The 21,082-nt window shown below is 35.3% G+C and overlaps 1 protein-coding gene across 8 annotated transcripts in view; it reads right to left on the bottom strand.

Annotated features, from left to right (window-relative positions):
* Positions 1-2,914: 2,914 nt before the first annotated feature.
* Positions 2,915-21,082, bottom strand: part of LOC149778507 (uncharacterized) — a 177,271-nt gene continuing 159,103 nt past the window's right edge. For 6 of the 8 annotated variants that reach the window (XM_089939383.1, XM_089939387.1, XM_089939385.1 and 3 more), the window contains 6 exons: positions 20,223-20,369; positions 18,691-18,873; positions 17,317-17,463; positions 16,733-16,828; positions 15,401-15,487; positions 2,915-10,766 (listed from right to left, as the gene is read on the bottom strand). In XM_089939383.1, the coding sequence (XP_089795509.1) occupies positions 10,125-10,766; positions 15,401-15,487; positions 16,733-16,828; positions 17,317-17,463; positions 18,691-18,873; positions 20,223-20,369 (1,302 nt within the window). In that variant the 3' untranslated portion in view covers positions 2,915-10,124. Of the gene's footprint in view, positions 10,767-15,312; positions 15,488-16,732; positions 16,829-17,316; positions 17,464-18,690; positions 18,874-20,222; positions 20,370-21,082 lie in introns of all 8 variants that reach the window. The other 2 variants (XM_089939389.1, XM_089939390.1) reach the window with 2 other exon arrangements.

The raw sequence follows: 21,082 nt of genomic DNA, 5'->3' as shown, positions 1-21,082 counted from the left end.
GTGTAAGATAATTAAAATGTAAAATCTAATGGAAGAGAAACTGATTCAGCATTTTTTTTAAATATATGCTGCTATTGCAGACCAAAATAGTCAAGTCCTTTTCAAAAACTGGTTAAAAGATTAGAATAAAGGTCAAGAAAATCTAGTCATTAGCATCTGCATACAAACAAAGCTATGAAATTCAATTTTTCAGAGACATTTTGAATTTTTAGAATTTCAGTAATGGTGGCCATATCACATCATTTATACCAGAATGAAAGACCCCCATTCCAGGATGCTTTGTAAGTTTGGGCACTTTCTCTGTTCAGTGCAAATTGAGAAGTGATTGAAAGGTTTCCCAGTTGCTAGTAATGGCACCCATATTTTATTGGCATAATGAAATAATTCAGAGAAACTTTAAAGTCCAGGATGCCAGTGTGTGTGTGAGATTTGGATTTTTAACATAGCTTTAACAATTTTTCAGTCATATCGCTATGATGTCTGCAATGTTGCAGTTTATGGTGATGTCTAGCACTAGGGCATCATGTTGCAGACATGCAGCTTCATGTCCCACCCTATCTCATTATCCTTATAACAGGCCAACCAGTCCTAACACTAAACTCTTAATGCTGAGTGTCTATCGAGGCAGCTGCTTGTACCATTTTTATAAGTCTTTGGTAGGACTTGCCCACTGTTCAAACCCGTGAACTCCCGCATCCGAGGCAAAAGCTCTAAATTCTTAGGCCACTGGAGCAGTCAAGGACAAGAGTAGACAGGCAAAAAGGATGCATTAGGCAGTCAGGGCACCCTTTGACCTCCTGTGGCTTGCTTTGGAGATGCTCTATCCACTTATGTCCTTTACACCAAAGTGATTTTTGTTACATTTGGTCCAATTTTGTCAAGTAGTTTTTGGGAAGACATTGTAATGGGTAATAGGGCACCATTTATGCAATTTCATGAGCATCATTCCACTTTAAATTTTATGAATATCATAATGTTTATATCATTCCACTTGACATTTTAATTCCACTTGACAATTTATGAGTATCATTCCACCTGACATTTTATGAATATCATTCCACTTGACATTTTATGAATACCATTCCGCTTTAAGAGTTTCATTCCATTTGAAATTTCGTGAGTATTATTTCATTTGACGTTTCACAAGTAGCGCTCCACTTGACATTTTATGAACATAACTGACATTTTATTAGTGCATTTCCACTTGATATTTCATGACCATTATTACACCTGACATGTGTATCATTCACCTGACATTGCATAAGCATCAGTCCGCTTGACCATTTTTGAGTATAATTCCACATTTCATGCATATCATTCTAACATGAAGTCATCTTGACACATTAAGCCCTGGAGGTTTTTGTTGCTTTCACCTGAAATTCAAGTAGGAAACACATTGTGAAAGCTATTTCTAAACAAATCCTAATAAATCAACTTCCAGGTGATTTTCCAATAACCTAATGCCTAGTTGTGTTAGAAACATCATTTTTCATTGGCTATTTGGCTCACACATGAGCAGAAGAGTAAAAACTGGAGTTCTAAATTTATTTATTTTTGCTTAACGGACCCATTATTTTCGTATCGAGACCACTCTTTATTCCAAATGCCCATCTTATCCTACTTTCTGCAAAGATCCATCTGTCTGTTTGCAGTTCATACCAGTCTGTATTAGATCTGAGACCAAAAAGTCTCAAATCCGGACACAAAATCAGGCAAATTTCGGGTGGAAAAAATCAAGTCCAAAAGATGAGGTTTCTCCCTCTGTATTTTGTAGTGCAACTAGGACTTCCAGATTATTTGGTATCATTGTAGAGCAACATCTGTCTACCTTTCTATAATACCACCCACTTTAGAGTATCATACATGACCTTGACGCTACAGGGCTTGGCAATAGGTTACTACCTCCTGCCATGTAAACTCATCACCAGGGGTTAATGTGTTAATCATATATAACATTGGTCATTGCTTTTAAGTACATTAATTATAACTCAGGGTCCAAACTGATATTCCAAACATAAGGAAAAATTATCTCCCTCCAACACAGTACAGGGTTAAGTTGGCAAAGATAGAGAGAAGCGTCAATAAAATTCAAAACAGTCACTTCAAACTGTTTTTGCATGTTTTCATTTCTAATTAGTAAAGTGCTAATTGGAATATTATTAAAAATTTACATAAATATCAAAATATCATATTTCACTTCACCCCAGTGGATGCATAATGTAAAATGGCAAACTCAAAATAAAGTAGTCAAAAATCGGTGACAGATTTCATAGCAAAAATTCACTTTTTATGCTTTTATGATGAAACAGTGTATAAAATGAAAATTGACCTAGATACATCCATTAAATCATAAACTGATTCATACTGCACTTAAAAAATTCAAATTATTACTTTTTATTTCATGGGAGCATGAGAGAATTCCATTTCTGGTATTTATGATCATCAAATTAGCATGAAAATTGACTACATAATATAAGGTTTCTTTCTATCTTTTAGCTTCCTATTTTAAGTCAAAACAGATATAGAAGTCAATGTTTTACTTAAAATGCAGTGCATCGAAACAAAATGGGTACGAGGTAATTTGGTAATATTGTGAAATCAATGCAAAGCCAAACTGAGCTTCTCTTTGGGCCCTGTTTAGGTATAATGACAGGCTTTAAGGTAACTATTTTTCCCAGATCAACTCCTAGCACGATCCCAGTAAATGTTCAGATTCTCTGATATATGTGCATTGATAAAATTTTCACAAACTACTTGTTTCACAATGAAAATTCCCAACTGTAAGACAGGAGCAACAAAATGTTGTTGGAATCAACCCTACCTCACAATAACTTGGCCTGAAAGCAAATGACATGAAAAGGAGAGGGTGAAAAAAATGAACACTTTCTCTGCACACAACTTTATGAACAAGATATCAGGTAAAGAAAGTACTTTATTCTTTTAATAAGATTCTTGGCACATTGTTACGTTATTGATGCATTAAAAAGTATTTATTTAAATATTGAAGTAAAATATGCAACTGTACAAGTAAAAATATCACATCACCCTAAATTAAAGAATCTGCATTATTAGCCTACAACTGAAATTCTAGCAAAAATAATTCTGTACAGCTATTTTTGCTCATGTTTTGAATGACATGAAACACAGCATAAAATCAGAAAGAAAAAGTTTTAAGCATTACAGCAGAAATTACCAACTTTCCACTGAATTGAAATAAGCACCAGACTTTGAAGTAATGACTTTTTACTGACCATCTAGACTGATCAGTTTATACATTTTATGAGCTGACCAAGTGTAAAAACTTGGCAGCCAAATTTTTGCTGCAGTTCATTTAAATATACGTATCATTCACCTTCTTCAAACTATTAGCACTGATCATTGTCTGTTATAGTGGGAATTTCTTAAAGTACTATGAAGACATGAGTCTCCCTGCGATACAAAACTCAACCTGAATGATATCCTTCCGATTCTGTATTCAAGAAGCTATACAGTATAACCTGGACTGTGTTTAAGGGCATATAATGCCGATCCAAAGGATAGCAATGAAACAGGCCAGCAGATCAAGAACTATGTTCATCATTTGAAATTAACTGCAACTTACAAGACACAGACCTTGGACAACCTGACCATTTTGTCTGGAAAATTCCAAATTATTCTGCAGTTTTATTCAAATAAATATGGTGGAAAACTGACTGAATTTCAGAACTCCATAACTTAAGTCAAGATACCATGGCCTCAATCTGCTTCTGCAAACAACATGCAACTTTCATTTACAGAAATGAACAATAGCAGAAAATTCAAATGTACTTTATTAGAGGGTGTGTTTATTTATAACAAAGTGAAACTTGTCCATAAAGGACACTTTTGGGACCATAAAAAAAAACTGCCCTTAATCAAAACAATGTGTGATTAATTTGGAAATTAAAAATGATATGATAAGAAAAGTGGCAGATAAATGGAGTTCCTTAACAAACAGGTGTCTATTATTTGAAGAATTCCACTAATGGAGTTTACTAGATTAAATGTTAACAAACTGACTGTTTGGGACCCCCTGCAACAATAAGGTTAGAAATTATAAACTGATGAATGAAATGACTATGTTTAGTGCATTTATTACATCCTTGACGCTTTTTGCTTTTTAAAAATCAGTAGCAGGGGTACGAACAAGTGGGAGGATGTGTAATATTATTGGTGGAATTTCTTTATCTACATAAATTTCACAAAATGTGATAATCCAAAGATCTATTAGTTCATTTCATGATATACCAAGTTATTAATTAGTGTCCCTCTATTGTAAACTGATACTGATAAACATTCTAGCCAGTTATTCAATGTGTCAGGTAGTTGCCAAGGCCAACCAGCCAATCATGTTCTGTTAAGAACCAACTATCTCTGATAGTGGTAAAGTTCAGACCAAGCCTAGGTTAAGCAGCATTTTTTTAAAGCAGAGTCTTGGCCTTAAAATGGAGCGTCATTGTTGGAAGCTAAGCATGGAAATGTACCTTGATTTCTTGCCTACACACCTTTTAATGTACCATATATACTCTCTTGTAGGTTGAGTCTAACTGCAAACAATACAGACCCTAATCTACCTTTGCATAATGCTCCAGCAGATCAGGTCTACATTTTTTGTTCTACTCATTAGTCCCAACAAAACTGCAAAGACCCTGATCTGCCAGTGGATTATGCAATGGCAGATCTAGGTCTGTGCAGTTTGCAGGTGTACTCAACCTACCAGTAACTATATATGGTTATGTTTCAACATATAATAGAAACAGCATTGGACTGAATTCTGGTGACCAGATTAGAAACAGTTATTAGCTACTGACATACAAATTTGTGACATACATATACATGTATTGATTTTAATTATGGAAAAGTGTATTGCACTGATATAATGCACCATTACATTCCATACTATAAATATTGCATCATTATTCCATAACAAATACATGCATAACATTGTAATATCTACATTTATTTTGTTAATTAAATAATATACAACAATTCTTCTGACAAAGCTAAATGTCTTCTGACAAAAACACCAAGGGCCTGAGGATATTTTACATATGCAGAAACATAAAGAATGTAATGTACAGAGTCTCCATGACAACTCAGTTAAATCAATTGTACATTCCATGGGAATTATGTCACTGATGTTGTACACTGATATAAATACAGTGTATTTAGTTGCTCAGGACACTTTAACAATTAATACAAATGTCTGAATTCTTGATTTAGATGTCGATGTTGCCAACAGGATAGAGCTGTTAAAGTAACATGTAACACCATAAAACTCTACAATGATTCCATCAATTATTTTTTTGCGCAGTTGCTGAATAAAGAGCTGGCAATGTTTATTTATCTTGAAAGACTGTCAAAACATTGCAGGGTTTATAAATGCAGAACTTAGAAGATGGAGTAAAGAAATTTCGACTAGCTAGAAAAGTTATCTACTCAAGATTGTAAATAAATTATGATGCTTTCATTCATATAGCATGTGCTGAGAAATGGTTAAGAACATAATTATGTTTCCTTCAGAAACATCTTCTTTTAATGATTCAATTGTATCAGAAAATTCTCGATCCAAACTATCTGGGATTTCTATACGATATCAATGTCATGAACCTTACCAATAATACTGAAAGTCTAAATCAAACAGTCAGAGACTGACATTATTCCAAAATGCGTATTCACCTAAGTATGCTGCAATCAGCAGTGTGGTAGTTATTGTTGTTGTAGGGTTTAACACCATTTTTCAGCACTAGATAGGCTATACATGGCGACCAGTATTAATGGTGGAGGAAGAACCCGGGAAATCCCTGGAAAGAACCACCGACCCTTGAGAAGCTACTAGCAAGCTTTCTCACATACCCACATTGGCCAAATCCAAGACTCGAACCTATGCAGAGGTGAGAAGGCTGTGATCCATAACAGAAAGCTCTTTAGACCACTCAGCAACTTGGGGCTCCAGCAGTGTGGTAGACTGGGCACTTGTGACCACATACATGCATGTCTCCAGACCAACCATGACTGGTGGAAACAGAACATAGGAAAGATTCCAGTGTATTGTATAAACATGCACCAAATAAAGAGAAACAAAAAAAGTCCTGACAACCCAAATGGTGGGAGGTAAGGCCCCTGGTTCTACTGCTGCTGACGACAACAATTTTAGAATAGATCACACGTCAGATTTATTCAATTTTACTTACATCTTGACATTATTTGACCCTCCAGCAGATATTAAGTGACATTTCCTTAACTAGCTTACACATCTGAAAACTGAACTACAAAAGGTAAATGTTGAGCCATACTCTTGTACAAAATAAGCTTCCCTATAGTTTAAAACCTAGCTATACCACTGCACATCAAACTCTGCACCTCTGGAATCCAAGGTTTGATTCCTGTTGCTACCATGAGCTTACGTTGGTCTTCTCTGATCCTGCTAGGTTGCATCACCTCAAGACCACTCTCTTGCATCTTCACTAACTAGTTCAAGGTTTCTTTAAACTTTATTTGACATGAATTGTAGAATCAATGCTAAAAAATGAAATCGTGCACTGTGAATGGCCAATACTGTAATTTGTATTAGTCCTTACATATGAAGGCAACCATAGAGCTATTAATGACCAAGGACACTGAACAGTCACTAATTATATTTGCACCGTTGCTCATCAGAAACAGGAACTGAACATGGAACTGGAAGGTGCAAAGCAAAAATGTTACAAGCGCACTAGTTTTGCTAGAAAACCGAAACACATTATGAAAAGACATTAAAATACCCACTAGTCTCTAATTTAGACTGGCTTTCCAAGAATGTAATGTAGGACAGATAACAATTCCAACATCTTGGCCAGTATTTGAATCAGTCTATATCATTGCATTCAATTTCTGAGCATTATTTCTCAACGATTTGAAAAAATATAAAAAACTATCCTTCTAACAAAACAAGGGACATATCTTCAACTCCTATACACAAAAAGGAAGAATGCTGGCTATGAGGTAATGACTTCACCAAGTAGGTTATAAAAGACTTTTCAACAGATATTCAACCATAACATAATGTTAATCACTTGCATATGAAACTATTTGTGTTTGTATTCAAATGCATCCAAGTTTGATAGAATTTGTTATGAACTCAAGAACTGATCTGGAACAATGCAAACACTGATCTGCATCAACATACTAATAAACAAACAAAATTATGACACAAGTTGTTTTCCAGTATTGATATCCATCACTTTTCAAACATTCAATCCAGTGTGGGCAGCATCACTGTCAACTACTGACAAATGGCTGTTCATTTGCTCACAAGCACAATGGAGGTAACTCCAAAATCTACGAAGTGCCTGACAATTACTGGTCTTGATTGAGAAAACTTTGTTTAAAACTTTTTTAATTTTTAACTTGTTTTTAAAAAGGTCTTCATTTTGTTGTTTTTTTCTCCCAAATTTGAAAAAAAATATAACACAAAAGCAAAAAAAATCCCACCTAGGCTATACATGGCGGCCAGTATTAATGGTGGAGGAAGAACCTGGGAAAACCCTGGAAAGAACCACCGACCCACGAGAAGCAACTTGCAAGCTTTCTCACATACCCATTTAGGCCGAATCCGAGACTCGAACCCATGCAGACAGAGGTGAGATGGCAGTGATCTGTAACGGACAGCGCTTTAGACCACTCGGCCACTCAGGGCCCCCCTCCTATCCTGGAAATACTCATTTTTCATGGACCAGTTTCATGATGATAAACTAAAATCAATATAACATTTGTAACTATGACAATACTGTAAACTTCAGGCAATTTCATTTTAAATGAGAGAAAATTAGCACTGCAAGTCTTCATGCTTGAAACAATTTGATACAAAGGTCATTTTGAAGCATGTACCCCCACAGTCAAATTAGCACTGTCATCTGCACAATCAATGTTATTATATACAACTGTATTAAAGAAAGATAATAAAATTTATGAATCTGGATAAAATCTTTATGACTTACTTAATTCTGTGCAAAGTTAATGGAGAAAAAAATTTTTGTTTTGAGTTTGAGCTCATGTTAAGTTCTCAACAATCTTGAAAACACTGGGCAATATTTCATTCCGATTGTACATGCCCAAATTTCTGGGCAAGGTTTCATTCAAATTGTAAGGCCCAAATTGCTGGCCAAGGTTTCATTCAGACTGCAATCCCCAAATTGCTGGGCAAGGAAGGATTCATTACAACTGTAAGGCCCAAATTGCTGGGAAAGGTTTCATTAAGACTGTAGCACCCAAATTGATGGGCAAGGTTTCATTCAGACTGTTAAGGCCCAAATTGCTAGGAAAGGTTTCATTCAGACTGTTAAGGCCCAAATTGATGGGCAAGGTTTCATTCAGACAGTCAGTGCCCAATTTGCTGGAAAAGGATTGATCCAGACTGTTAAGGCCCATATTGTTGGGGAAGGTTTCATTCACATAGTTAAGGCCCAAACTGCTGGGAAAGGTTTCATTCAGGCTGTTAAGGCCCAAATTGCTGGGAAAGGATTCATTCCAACCTTTAAGGCCCAAACTGCTGGGAAAGTTTCATTCAGACTGTAATCCCCAAATTGCTGGATAAGGTTTCACACAGACTGTTAAGACCACATCTGCTGGATAAGGTTTCATTCAAACTGTTATGGCCACAACTGCCGGATAAGGTTTCACTCAGACTGTTAAGGCCACAACTGCTGGATAAGGTTTCACTCAGACTGTTAAGGCCACAACTGCTGGATAAGGTTTCACTCACACTGTTAAGGCCACAACTGCTGGATAAGGTTTCACACAGACTGTTAAGGCAACAACTGCTGGATAAGGTTTCACTCAGACTGTTAAGGCCACAACTGCTGGATAAGGTTTCACTCACACTGTTAAGGCCACAACTGCTGGATAAGGTTTCACTCACACTGTTAAGGCCACAACTGCTGGATAAGGTTTCACACAGACTGTTAAGGCCACAACAGCTGGATATGGTTTCATTCAGACTGTTAAGGCCACAACAGCTGGATATGGTTTCATTCAGACTGTTAAGGCCACAACAGCTGGATATGGTTTCATTTAGACTGATAAGTTCCAAACAGTATCATACATCAGATTATTTTCAATGTACCAAATATCAATGCATCCAATTTTATTGCCTTTATGCTGTGCTTTAATTTAATGCTGTTATCAATCGGACATGTAACCATGGGTTTCAATTTATAATATTTAACCCTAGATGAAAATTTCATGGATGCATTATCTTTGTACAAGACTGACTGGGTATCATGACAAGAAAAGCACACAATGACCCTACCCCATGAAAATGATTTGCTTTATCCTGCATGTCCTCTTACATATGGTCATCTAAGTAAGACTCCAATAGAAACCCTACCATGACATTGCCAATTAAGGCCATCCAGTATAAAACAGATCCCAATCAAAGCCAGTGAAGAATCACATCAACAGGAGAATATAGATGGGCCTTGATGTTAAATTTAGCATTTTTTTTAATATCAAATTTACATTTATAAACCCTTATCTACATGGTGCATTATGGGCCTGAAGATCTGGGTCTGAACTGTTAGCTTCTAATCACAATTAGGATAAACAGCATGGACCCTGATTTACTGGTGCATTATGGGTTTGCAGTCTCAGTCTAACTGTTTACTTCACATAATAATTACAATAAACAGCATGGCAAAGGGGCAGTGGTTCAGTTCATTTTGGTACTGTGATTAGATGATGCACGATGCACAAGCCAATTTGGCTGATATAAAGGTGGGCTTTTATTTCGGAATTATGCATTCTTCCTTGTTATGTTCAGCATCTATGTAGGAAGCTGCAACACTAATACCTTCTCATATGCTGCCAGTGTGTGTATTGTTGTGCTAATTATAGAGAACTGTAATTTGTTTGTCTACATTATTAAATTAAAACACTTTTCTCTTGAAAGTTAAGAATGCCCCTACTTTACATAAAGGAGAAATCTTTTACTTCCTGCATCTGACCTCTTAAGTGTTTTCATAATAAGAAATATTGGTACAATAACTGTTGAGTTTACATATTGAAATCTTCTGGCAAATTTCATATCCACATATAATATACTCCAAACTTTATTTTCCATGTAAACGTCATATTCTACTCTCCTTATATATTTCTATATCAACTATAGATCCGTTCATTGCTGTTCTACTTGTTTCAATTTCTTGTTTCTCTGAACACATTTTTTCTGGAGCTGATACGTGACCTTGATTTAAGTTCACCATCTCACTTGAACACAAGGTATCAGAGGACTGTGACTCCAGTTTGTTTAAACTGTAGCCATTTTCATCGATTTCTTTGTCAGCTGAACACAAAGTATCCGAAGATTTTGAATTCAGTTCATCTGAACTGTTGGCTTTTTTTACTTGTGAGTCTATTGCACTAGAATCCAAGGATAAATTGCCATTGTTCCCTTCTGGATTTGTTAATTTTATCGTAACATTTGCACCGTGACTCTTACTTTGTTCTCCTTGTAAATTTGAAACGAATGCTACTTCCACATCATCTTTCTGTAGAGAACTGTGAGAACAATTTTCACTCGCATCACTATCCTTCCCCAGAAGATCAATTAAGTTCATACTGCTTCGTTTGCCCTCAATTATTTCTGTCAAAGTTCGGTTGAGACTTTCTGGGTCCTCAATATCATCATCATATTCATCATCATCTTCATCTTTCTGAGTATTGTAGATATTGCTCAATTTCGGCGAAATGGACATCTTCAACTGAAAAACCTGGAATTAAAAAGTTTTAATAATCAAAATTTGCCTTGACATTTAATATTATTGTACATGAATGATTTGATATGACAGTAATGTCATATTGTACATTCAAGACGCGTTTGAGTCATATATACATAAAGTTAGATCAATCTAAAGCAAAAGTCCCCCCCACAATAGGACTAATCCATCCCCTACTGGTCAAATATAGTTGGTTTCAAATGGCATCTTTAATGGTGCCTGGTTCTCCATTTGGAAATCTTTTAATGTAAATGGCTACATCAATGGGTGAAGGGAGTTCTTTTTGCATAAGCTTTAATAATTTCAGAACATTGTTTTGTCCGTTAACATGGATAGTATGCATTCAATTCAAAGTCCTCATAATGTTAATACTACCACCATTTCTTTCAAAACTTTTTCTTGGAAGGATGCACAGACTTCAACCTTCCAGCTGAATTTTGGTCAGTATCTATTTTATTAATTTGTTTTTAATATTTTCTTTACTTTTTATACTTAGTTTTCTTTCGCATTTTTGTTATAGCAGAAAATGTTCTGATTGCAGAGATGATAGTCACATGTTATTATTAAAAGGAGGTCAACCTTGAAGGATTATAACAACTTCTGACCACTTTTCTTTGGTTCCAAAGGTTGAAGTTATGAAATCCTTGAACATTAAAGGTTGATAGGATTGCATTGTGTCTGCAATAATAACAGGGAAGATAATGGTATAGAATGACTGAATCCCATACAAATAGAATTCTCTTTATTCATTACTGAATCCCATACAAATAGAATTATCTTTATTCATTACTGAATCCCACACAAATAGAATTATCTTTATTCATTACTGAATCCCATACAAATAGAATTCTCTTTGTTCATTGCTGAATCCCATACAAATAGAATTCTCTTTATTCATTACTGAATCCCGTACAAATAGATTTCTCTTTATTCATCTTCAGGACACCTACAGAAATACATTTTCAGATGCATCCCTAGTTACCATTCAAAATGCCTGCTGAAATCAGCACAGATGTGACCTGTTCACACTCTGTCGGCACAGATAATTTGCAGATATCACTTGTGGGGAAAAACCCACTAAATATTCTGCCCACAATGCATACTGCAAACTTGAACGGAAAATCTATTTGATCTAATCCTTGATAATAGTGTTGAAATTACCAAACATATGATTGTTGTTGTTGTTGTTGTAGGGTTTAAAGCCATTTTTCAGCACAGTGTAGGCTATACATGGCAGCCAGTATTAATGGTGGAGGAAGAAACCGGGAAAACCCCAGAAAGAACCACCGACCCACGAGAAGCTACTGGCAAGCTTTCTCACATACCCACATTGGCTGAATCCAAGACTCGAACCCACGAAGACCAAACATATGAAGTTAAAGCTGTGACTTTATGTCAAATTACTAAAACTAGATAGTTCTTACAACATTATGTTGAAAAGTATAATTTTCTTTACGTTTACCCAGCTCATAATAATTAATAATAATTAACATATTTTGTTTCATATTCATTTCATTAATATATGACTGGAAAGGCTCACACCACTGTTTGGTACTGCCAATTTTAGGGTGCCTTGATTTTGTTTTAGGCTGGTTTTTCAAAAGGTCCTGGTTTGGGTTTACAGTACAATGCATTTAGCTGAAACAAGATGACTGACCCAGCATATTGGTCAACATGAACTATGCAAGTTTTTGAGACATGCATGCACAGTCTCTATTTTATAGGATGTAGTGTTTTAGTCTGTGAAAAGAAAATTATAATTTACATAACTTTTATCTCTGCTACTTTTATTTATTTGAAACCAGCAAAACAGCAGAAACTCAGAAATTGATAAATAGGCCAGTGTTCTGCAACTAAATTTTCAACCGATCTTGTGGCCATATTGACTATAAGAGGGATACAGTTTTTGTCTATGAACAACAAAATTTTAGAATGACTGTCAAGTTTCATGACTGTCCACATAGTGGTTTACATCGAATAGAAATAACAAAGTATTGCTAGCAAATGGACGATGAAGGACATATGATGGATGGAGGAGAGACCAAGCATGACTGTGTGTGTGTCAAGTTTCATGACCATCCACAAAGTGCTTTGCATGGAATAGCAATAAAAAGCTACCGCTAACAAATGGATGGTGAAGGATAGATGATAAATAACAGATACATGATGGATGAAGGATAGATGACAAACTAACAGACAAATAACGAATCAAGGACAGATAACAACAATGGCCACTGAATGAGCTAAAATATTTCTAAATGTGCCGACATCCTATCAGTGTTCAAAATTTCATGACTATCTGAATGCTTTAACATTATTCAACAATGAATGAATAAGAAAGTTTATATCATTGTGTTATTTTTTACTATAGAACAGCATTCTATTGCCCTATTTTGAATACTGCATATAAAAATTCAAAGTACAAATATAAACAAAAATAAGAAAATTTAATAAAAAAATTCATAAACACATTAGCAAAAAGGCAAATGAATACTATATAAAACTATAAGGAAGCAGTCATTAATCTACACCATATATAAATCTTCATCGCATAATACTTATTATGTACATGTCCTTTCTGAAATTGGTAATGGACAGCACAAAGCATCAAAACTCTTGTAATAAATTCAATGAAACCAATTTTTGGAGTAAAATATTTCTTGAATAATACTCATCTGAATACTACCATGTCTTGCAAATCCAGCTAACAGTTGTCTGCCTACATAGCTGTCAGAGTGATCTCCCCTTGATACAGGGATTAGTGCCAAATCCTGTGAATACTTCATTTATTAATGTAGCAGAATGCACGCTCTCTTAGTAGGATGTAACTACAGGGAGGCTGGGAGGGTGTTTCCATTTTGAGATTTGTTACGTATTATCAAAGAAACATATTTGACAACATAATTTTGCTTCTTCTTGAAATATATCACCTAATCATAATACCATAATGAGAACAGGTAAGTGGTGGGAGCAATGATTCCATTTGCCAAGACATGACTTAGTAAAAGGAACTCTGACCATGATCCCAAAACTTGTATAATGTCAGCAGTTTTGCCTGAATGCAATACTTATTGTAACTGTCTTAACTTCATGAGATTAAATGTGTTGTTGTTGTTGTAGGGTTTAACGGCAGTTTTCAAGCAAAAGATAGGCTATACATGGCAGCCAGTATAAATGGTGGAGGAAGAACCCGTAAAAATCCCTGGAAAGAACCACTGACCCTCGAGAAGCTACTGGCAAGCTTTCTCATATACCCACATTGGCCGAATCCGAGACTCAAACCCATGCAAACAGAGGTGAGATGCCTGTGATCCATAACGGAGAGTGCTTTAGACCACTCAGCCACTCAGGGCCCCAATTAAATGTGTAAACAGTTCATTTGTTTTGTGTTAAATTCTCTATATGCAGAATAAGACAATCCAACTTAGCAATTTTTAGCTTTTACAGCTTAATTTTTAGTTCGGAAACACACTGGATTTGCAAGGCAGTGGTTTTGATTTGGTTTGGTGTTTTATGGCACAGCAACATTAATAGGTTATTTAGTGTCAAGACAACTGGAGTAGTGTGCATTGTCCATGGACACACCATGGTAACTAACCCAGGCAGGTCCGATGGTAAGATTTAAACCTGTACCCTTTGAGTTGTCTGGCACACTAAGCACTGAGCCACTGTGGCTCCCCATTAGGAAGTAGTAGTACACCCTATGGTGTTATGACCTGGTAATGTATTTGATGAAGGATGGAATGAGTGAGCTTAAGGCTATCATAATTTCAATTATTTTTGGAGATGCTGGATAAAAACAATTATCCTGATGTGATATAGAACTATCATAAGATTTGTACATACTACGCTTGTTACCCAGGCTTAAACATGACTTGACACATTAGATTCTAAATCCCTTAACATCAAGGTCTTATAATAGTGGTTCATCTAACATTCTTAATGGTGTCCTTTATATGGAGTTAAGTATATTTTAACTGTACATATTGTCCATTATGTATATGTGTCCTTTACTTTAAGATGTCCACTAATACAGGGTTTACTGTAAAACAAATCCCAACATTTGACCTTTTGGAACAAGGACCATATGTTATTTGAAGATGAACCCAGATAAACTAAGTTGGGCATGAATCTGTTTTATTTAAGCATTTACCAGATAATATGCTAATCTTTATATGACTACCACTGGATTCACTGCAAGCCTATGTGCCAAGAATGAATACCCTGTTTTGATATGCAAAACTGTGCATCGCAATTTTTTAAAGATGAAATTAAAACAGTATGCAAGTCACATTTACTTCAAATTTTGTCCACTGAAAGGCATAGAAGTTCATAAATCTACATATAAGCTACTGGACAAATCTGTTTCATTACAAATTTTCAGTGTATCAATAATTCCAGCTTGAATCATTTTTGAAAACAACCCATGCTTTCGGAAAAACGCAAACCAGGCTGTCACTTAAAGACAACTACTTTACACTGATTTCCAAATTTTCAAAAGTTGCAAATAAAACCCAAATGACTCAAGCATAATCAGCACTGAATAATGAACTCTGTAAATGGACAAGCCTTTGTCATCTGGAAATCTGTCTGCCTGCTTGTCTGTCCATATGTCTGTCTGTAGATACCTCATCCTGAAGATCAAAGATCCTGTTCTCAAGATCCTGAGTGCCATCTTTTGCTTCTAGTTCATCTGTTGTCAACAATTCCTGCTTCTAATACAGAGAGAGAGAGAGAAGAAAGATAAAAGAAAATGAGACAATATCAGTCATGTAAAGCATTAGCATTTAATAAATTTATGCCATGGATAAATACTATAACTTAAATAATTCTACAGATTTTTAATATTATGTACAAACACTCAGCCCTATCACTGTGAGACAGTCATCAATAAAATCTCGATTACTGGTAATGTTTAACAGTCACTGAAAAGTCTGTCCAGTTCAAAAGGCAAGGGAGCTCTAATGATATCATACAGCAATATCCAGATTTTCAATATCAAAGGTTTGCTTAGGTTTTTTTGGTCAGTTGGAATTATGAATGCATGGGAAACATGAAAGAGCAGAGTGGTGAAAACCAAATGACACTGAATTATATGAATTAGACTGATCCAATTATGTACTATCCAATTATGCAACTATATATACAAATTTTGAAACCAGTCAAACATCATGGAAACAAGAATAATACTTGTTTACATTTTTAAAAAATAATGAAAACAACTACAATCATTGGAGCTCCCTCTGCAAGTGTTGAAACACATTTTCTCTTTCTTAAATAGTCTAAAAATGTGCAAATATTACAGTGCAAAAGCTCTCCATTGTGTCAAATGATGTAAGTCACCACACAGATACTATCCTGAGAAGTCGGCTGTGATCCTACTAGGTTTTGACTATTCCATTTAAGCACTGCAGCATTTGGCATATAGCGTACATTCTCTAGTCATGTAATTCTTAGTGGTTATGTTGGGACAATTCCATTTTAAGTGCTGCTGCATTTCACACAGAGTGTATATTTTCCAGTTATATGATTCTTTTTGGGGGATCTACACTCAAAATATGATCTTTTTTTTTAAACATTCCACTGGAATGTTGGGATTATTTCATTACCTCTGTACTGTGATTTCTGAATTTCATTGGATCTTTATGTGATTTTTAGTGCAACTTTTACATAAAGACAGCCCCAATGTTGTCAAATTAAATGCAGCAATGTAACACTACAAGGGAGATAACTATAAGTACTTTAATGAGCTAGAACACAACAATAAATATGTTTATTGAATATGGATGTCCCACCTAAATGCAAATCCAAAGCAAGGTGTGACAGATAGACAGAAGAATTGAAGAATGGTTGAATGAAATAGACATGGGAAATACTTTACGATTCCACCATTCTTATAGTAGTGAATAAAAAATCCATTTTCGGTGTCTATGTCACTGACAAACACACTGGGATCTTACCTGTATCTCAAGCTGAGCTATTTTCTGCCGTAATTCTCCAATTAGCTGTGCATCTTCTGCCTCTTTAATTTTCGCCATCATCAAGTCCTCCTTCTTCTGGAAATGTACAACAGATTTTGATATCATCAAGTCTTCCTTCATCTACAGACATAAGGCAGATTTTTGTGTAATTTGTAAAAGCCTGTTATTTTATGTGTCATATTGAGATAATGAAACTAACATGTTAGACATCTTTTTCAAACATTCAAACTGTATCACTAAAATTTAATGAGAAGAAATTGAAATAAAAAACAAACTTCAAAATTCCAGGACTCCACCTTTATCCACAGCATAGTCTCAGAAGTCTGTTTTAACTATGAGCCTGTGACTGAGTTTTGTTGTAAAATATTTTCAAGAATCCAGGCCAAAGTCTAATCTTTTCAAAATTTACAAAGCTTGTTAAGAAAACTTTATAATGATGCACTGTCAACGAATCATACAAATTTCATGCACAAATATGCCAAAACTGCAGAACGTGCTAAACATGCCAAACTTGTCGAATGTGTGAAAACTTCATATTGCTGAATTATAACATGTCAGTGTACCTTAGATTCTGCATCATCCAATTTCCTGAGAAGATCTTTTACATGACTCTGCAGATCTCTTTCTCTTTCATGGCATGCTTCAAGCTTGGATTTTAATGACTTGTTTTCCTCATCCATCCGCCTGATTTGATTTGTGCAGATGTGATTCTACCAATTAAAAAACATAAATGTTTTAACTTCATTCATTTCATTTCATTGTCCAACAAGTTCTATCAACTTACGTGAAAGTACTCACTGTTCAAGGTAGTAAAGTACCTGCAGTGCTCAAGGTGGTGTAATATGGTAGCCAGGGAAACTGATGGCAAATACTCACTGTTCTCAAGGTGGTGGAATATGGTTTCCAAGAAAACTGAAGAACCTTGAAGTAAGCAATCACCAGGAGTAATCATCTATGCTTGCACATATCTGCTATGAGAATTTAACCCAGGACCTGCTGTGATGGAATTTATCACTATCCCAACAGTTCAAAGCCAGTTATTGTCACAACCAATCAGCAAACTAACCAAGTCATCAGTTATTCTAAGACATTTCTAGCCACATAAACAGCTATAAATGCTGAACTGACTTGCAAGCAATTATTTCAAAAAAATTTGAAATAAACACCTCAGTATCGACATGCAACTGAGATACCTTATTATAAATCCAAATTTAATTAAGCAACATTTTATTCATTAACTGCAAACCAATGAACCAATCCAAAAAATGTTTTTGATGCCATGTTTGAGGACTCAAAGTTTGAAAACGTTAGGTAAATGTGTTTGTTCAGAAAAAGTAAAATTCAAGAAAAAGCTATCTCCAGACCCAATTTTCTAAATTAAAAAATGCAGCTATTGTTTTGGGGTTCAACATCATTTTTCAGCATGATACGCTATGCACTTACTCAGCTGAGACTCAAACATAGCAGACAAAAAAATGGATTTTATTATAATAATATCATTTTGTCAAATATGTATTTAATTCAAAACTGGTTGTAAAAGGTTGTATTTCACTCATAATATTTGAAAATTAAGCAGGTTGCTTACATATATGATTTCAATTACCAACGTTTTATCTTTTGTAACTTTTTTAATTGCAGTTAGTTCATATAACTAATCTGTCTTGATTAAATAGGTTGATCTGTCCTAAGAACAAACGGCCAGGTCTTTTTTTTGCTGAATCATTCTTTTTAATGTCAATCTAAACTTGTAAGAACACCGTCTAAATATGGCGTAGTCAAAACTTTTTCCAAGCAACCAGCCAACCAGGTCTGGTTGTATTTTATATGAAGGCAGAGCCAGGTCTATATTGTTCATATACTCAGTTCCATAACGTTATATTTTTTCTGATGAATATATCAATACTAAAATTTTCTATCAAAGATACAATCTGTCTTACCTGTGTTTCCAGCTCCATCAGTTTCTGTTTGACTGCCTTCAGGTCAGAGAGACAGGAAGCCTCTCTTAACTTTACTATCATCAACTCCTCCTGCACAGCTTTGAGCTCCTGCTTTGGAACTTTCTCTTTCTGCGAGGACTTTTCCTTTGGTAAGGATTCAGGGCTCTGTGCTTTCATATACTTCTGGAAAAAGTAATAAAAATGTTCTTGATTCAAACTTAAATCTAACAACCAACAAAATCAATGCGCACAATATTTTCAAAAAGGCTTTCTGTAAATGTACTTCATGAATTGAAAAAAAAAATAATAATAATTTCAGCATTATAATAATGTTGTTCAAAACTAATAAAGTCCAAACAAATTTAAGAAAGTGAAAAAGCACCTATATTTTAGAGTCTGCAATTTGCAATCCATAAAATTATATCCTGTTAGGCCAGCCCATCCTCAGCTACATTTTCATAATACCTTTTTTCCTTCACCTACAAAAACAAAATTGGATTTGCCCCAATCTCTATCAATATTTGTGTATAATGATGCTTCCATATTTTTTATTTGTTAAAATGCTAAAGTACACGGTAAGCATTTAATGATGGAAACTCCTGACAGGAAGGTTTGATAAATTGCACAGTCGCTGCCTCTGTTCATTAACATTCTTTTTTCTGAGACTACACATAATAATTTTGCTCTCTTTAGTCATTCTTATTAACTTCTTTGAACCATTAACAAATGTACCTTGTCTCCACACAAAGTATACTTTACTTGACGTTTTGGCTTTAACAAAAAAAATTTCAGTTCATGGCAGCCAGTATAACTGGTGGAGGAAGAATCTGGGAAAATTCCAGTAGGAACCACCAACCTACTGACAAGCTTTCTTACATGCCCAAAATTTGGCCAAGCCTGAGACTTAAACCCATACAGACATAGGTGAGATGGCAGTGATCAATAAAGGTGAGTGCTTTAAACCACTCAGCCACCCAAGGTACTTGCAAGCTCTAGACTGTACTTGCATACAGAGCCCTCCACAACAGACGGTTTGCATCATACATTTCCAATTTCACTGGAAAAAGTGCTAACATCACCAGAAGTGTGAATTCATATTTTGGCTGACATCAGCAATGTTGTCAATGGCCAAGTCAATGAATAAAGTGCATCTATGCCTAACATATTTTTCTTTATCCATGCATTTTCACAACTTTGTCATACACCTTCACTAACAGCTGCAGTGCTGACTGGCACCTAAATAAATTTGAAGCAGACCAGAACTGGATTTTATCAACAAAACCTATGCCTGGACTTGCACTCATGTCTTGAATCTAGTTATCTGAGATTTACATCTGACTGAAAATTAAAGAAGCAAATGTCTTATGTCTAGAATCAAGTTGAAAGGCCTAAACTGGTGAAACTGAGACCACTATAAATCTAGCCAAAACTTCTCATTATTGTCTATCTTTCTGCTCAAACGCATACACTTTCTTTCTGTCACTCAAAATCTGTCTTCTAACTTATCTCCCTTTCTGTCTTGTATAATTTACCTCCCAACTGGACTCGAGATCAGAAACTTTCTGTCTCATCTCCTTCATTGATAGGTTAGCCTCAGCTTCTCTTAACTTGACTGCTATCAGCTCCTCTTGTAAACACTGAACATCATTGCTTGGGGCTCGCTGAAGTTGCTTGTTAAACTAAAAAAGATTAAATTTGAATTAAATCTCTTGCATATACCAAACATCTGTGTATGGGACTCACTGTAGCTGTTTGTTCAACTATAAGATTAAATTAGAATCACCACTCTTGTAAACACTTAACACCATTGCTTGGGGATTGTTGTAGCTGTTTATTCAACGAAAAGATTCATTTAGAATTACCATTTTTGTAAACACCGAATATCATTAGTTGGGGCTTGCTGTAGCTGTTTATTCAACGAAAAGATCAAATTAGAATTACTAGTTTTGTAAACACTGAATATCATTACTTAGGGTTAGCTGTTGCTGTTTATTCTACTACATGATTGGGGCCCCGAGTGGACATGTGGTCTAAAGCGCTCTCTGTTACGGATCACTGCCATCTCACCTCTGTCTGCGTAGGTTCAAGTCTCGGATTCGGCCAATGTGGGTATGTGAGAAAGCTTGCCAGTAGCTTCTCGAGGGTCAGTGGTTCTTTCCGGAGATTTCCCGGGTTCTTCCTCCACCATTAATACTGGCCGCCATGTATAGCCTATCGTGTGCCCTAAAAATGGCATTAAACCCTACAACAACAACAACTACAACAACTAAATGATTAAATTAGAATTACCAATTACTGGATCAAAAGATTTCCACCACTCTAATATTTCACAAACATAGTAAGAAAATGATGGTCATAAAAATAGTTTTCACAATAAGGTGATGTACATTAG

This window comes from Sinohyriopsis cumingii, chromosome 17, assembly GCF_028554795.1.
Source record: "Sinohyriopsis cumingii isolate HCF-2022 chromosome 17, ASM2855479v2, whole genome shotgun sequence".
Lineage (NCBI taxonomy): Eukaryota > Metazoa > Mollusca > Bivalvia > Unionida > Unionidae > Sinohyriopsis > Sinohyriopsis cumingii.
Note: the sequence above shows the minus strand (reverse complement) of the source record. Positions and strands in the feature narration are given on the sequence as shown.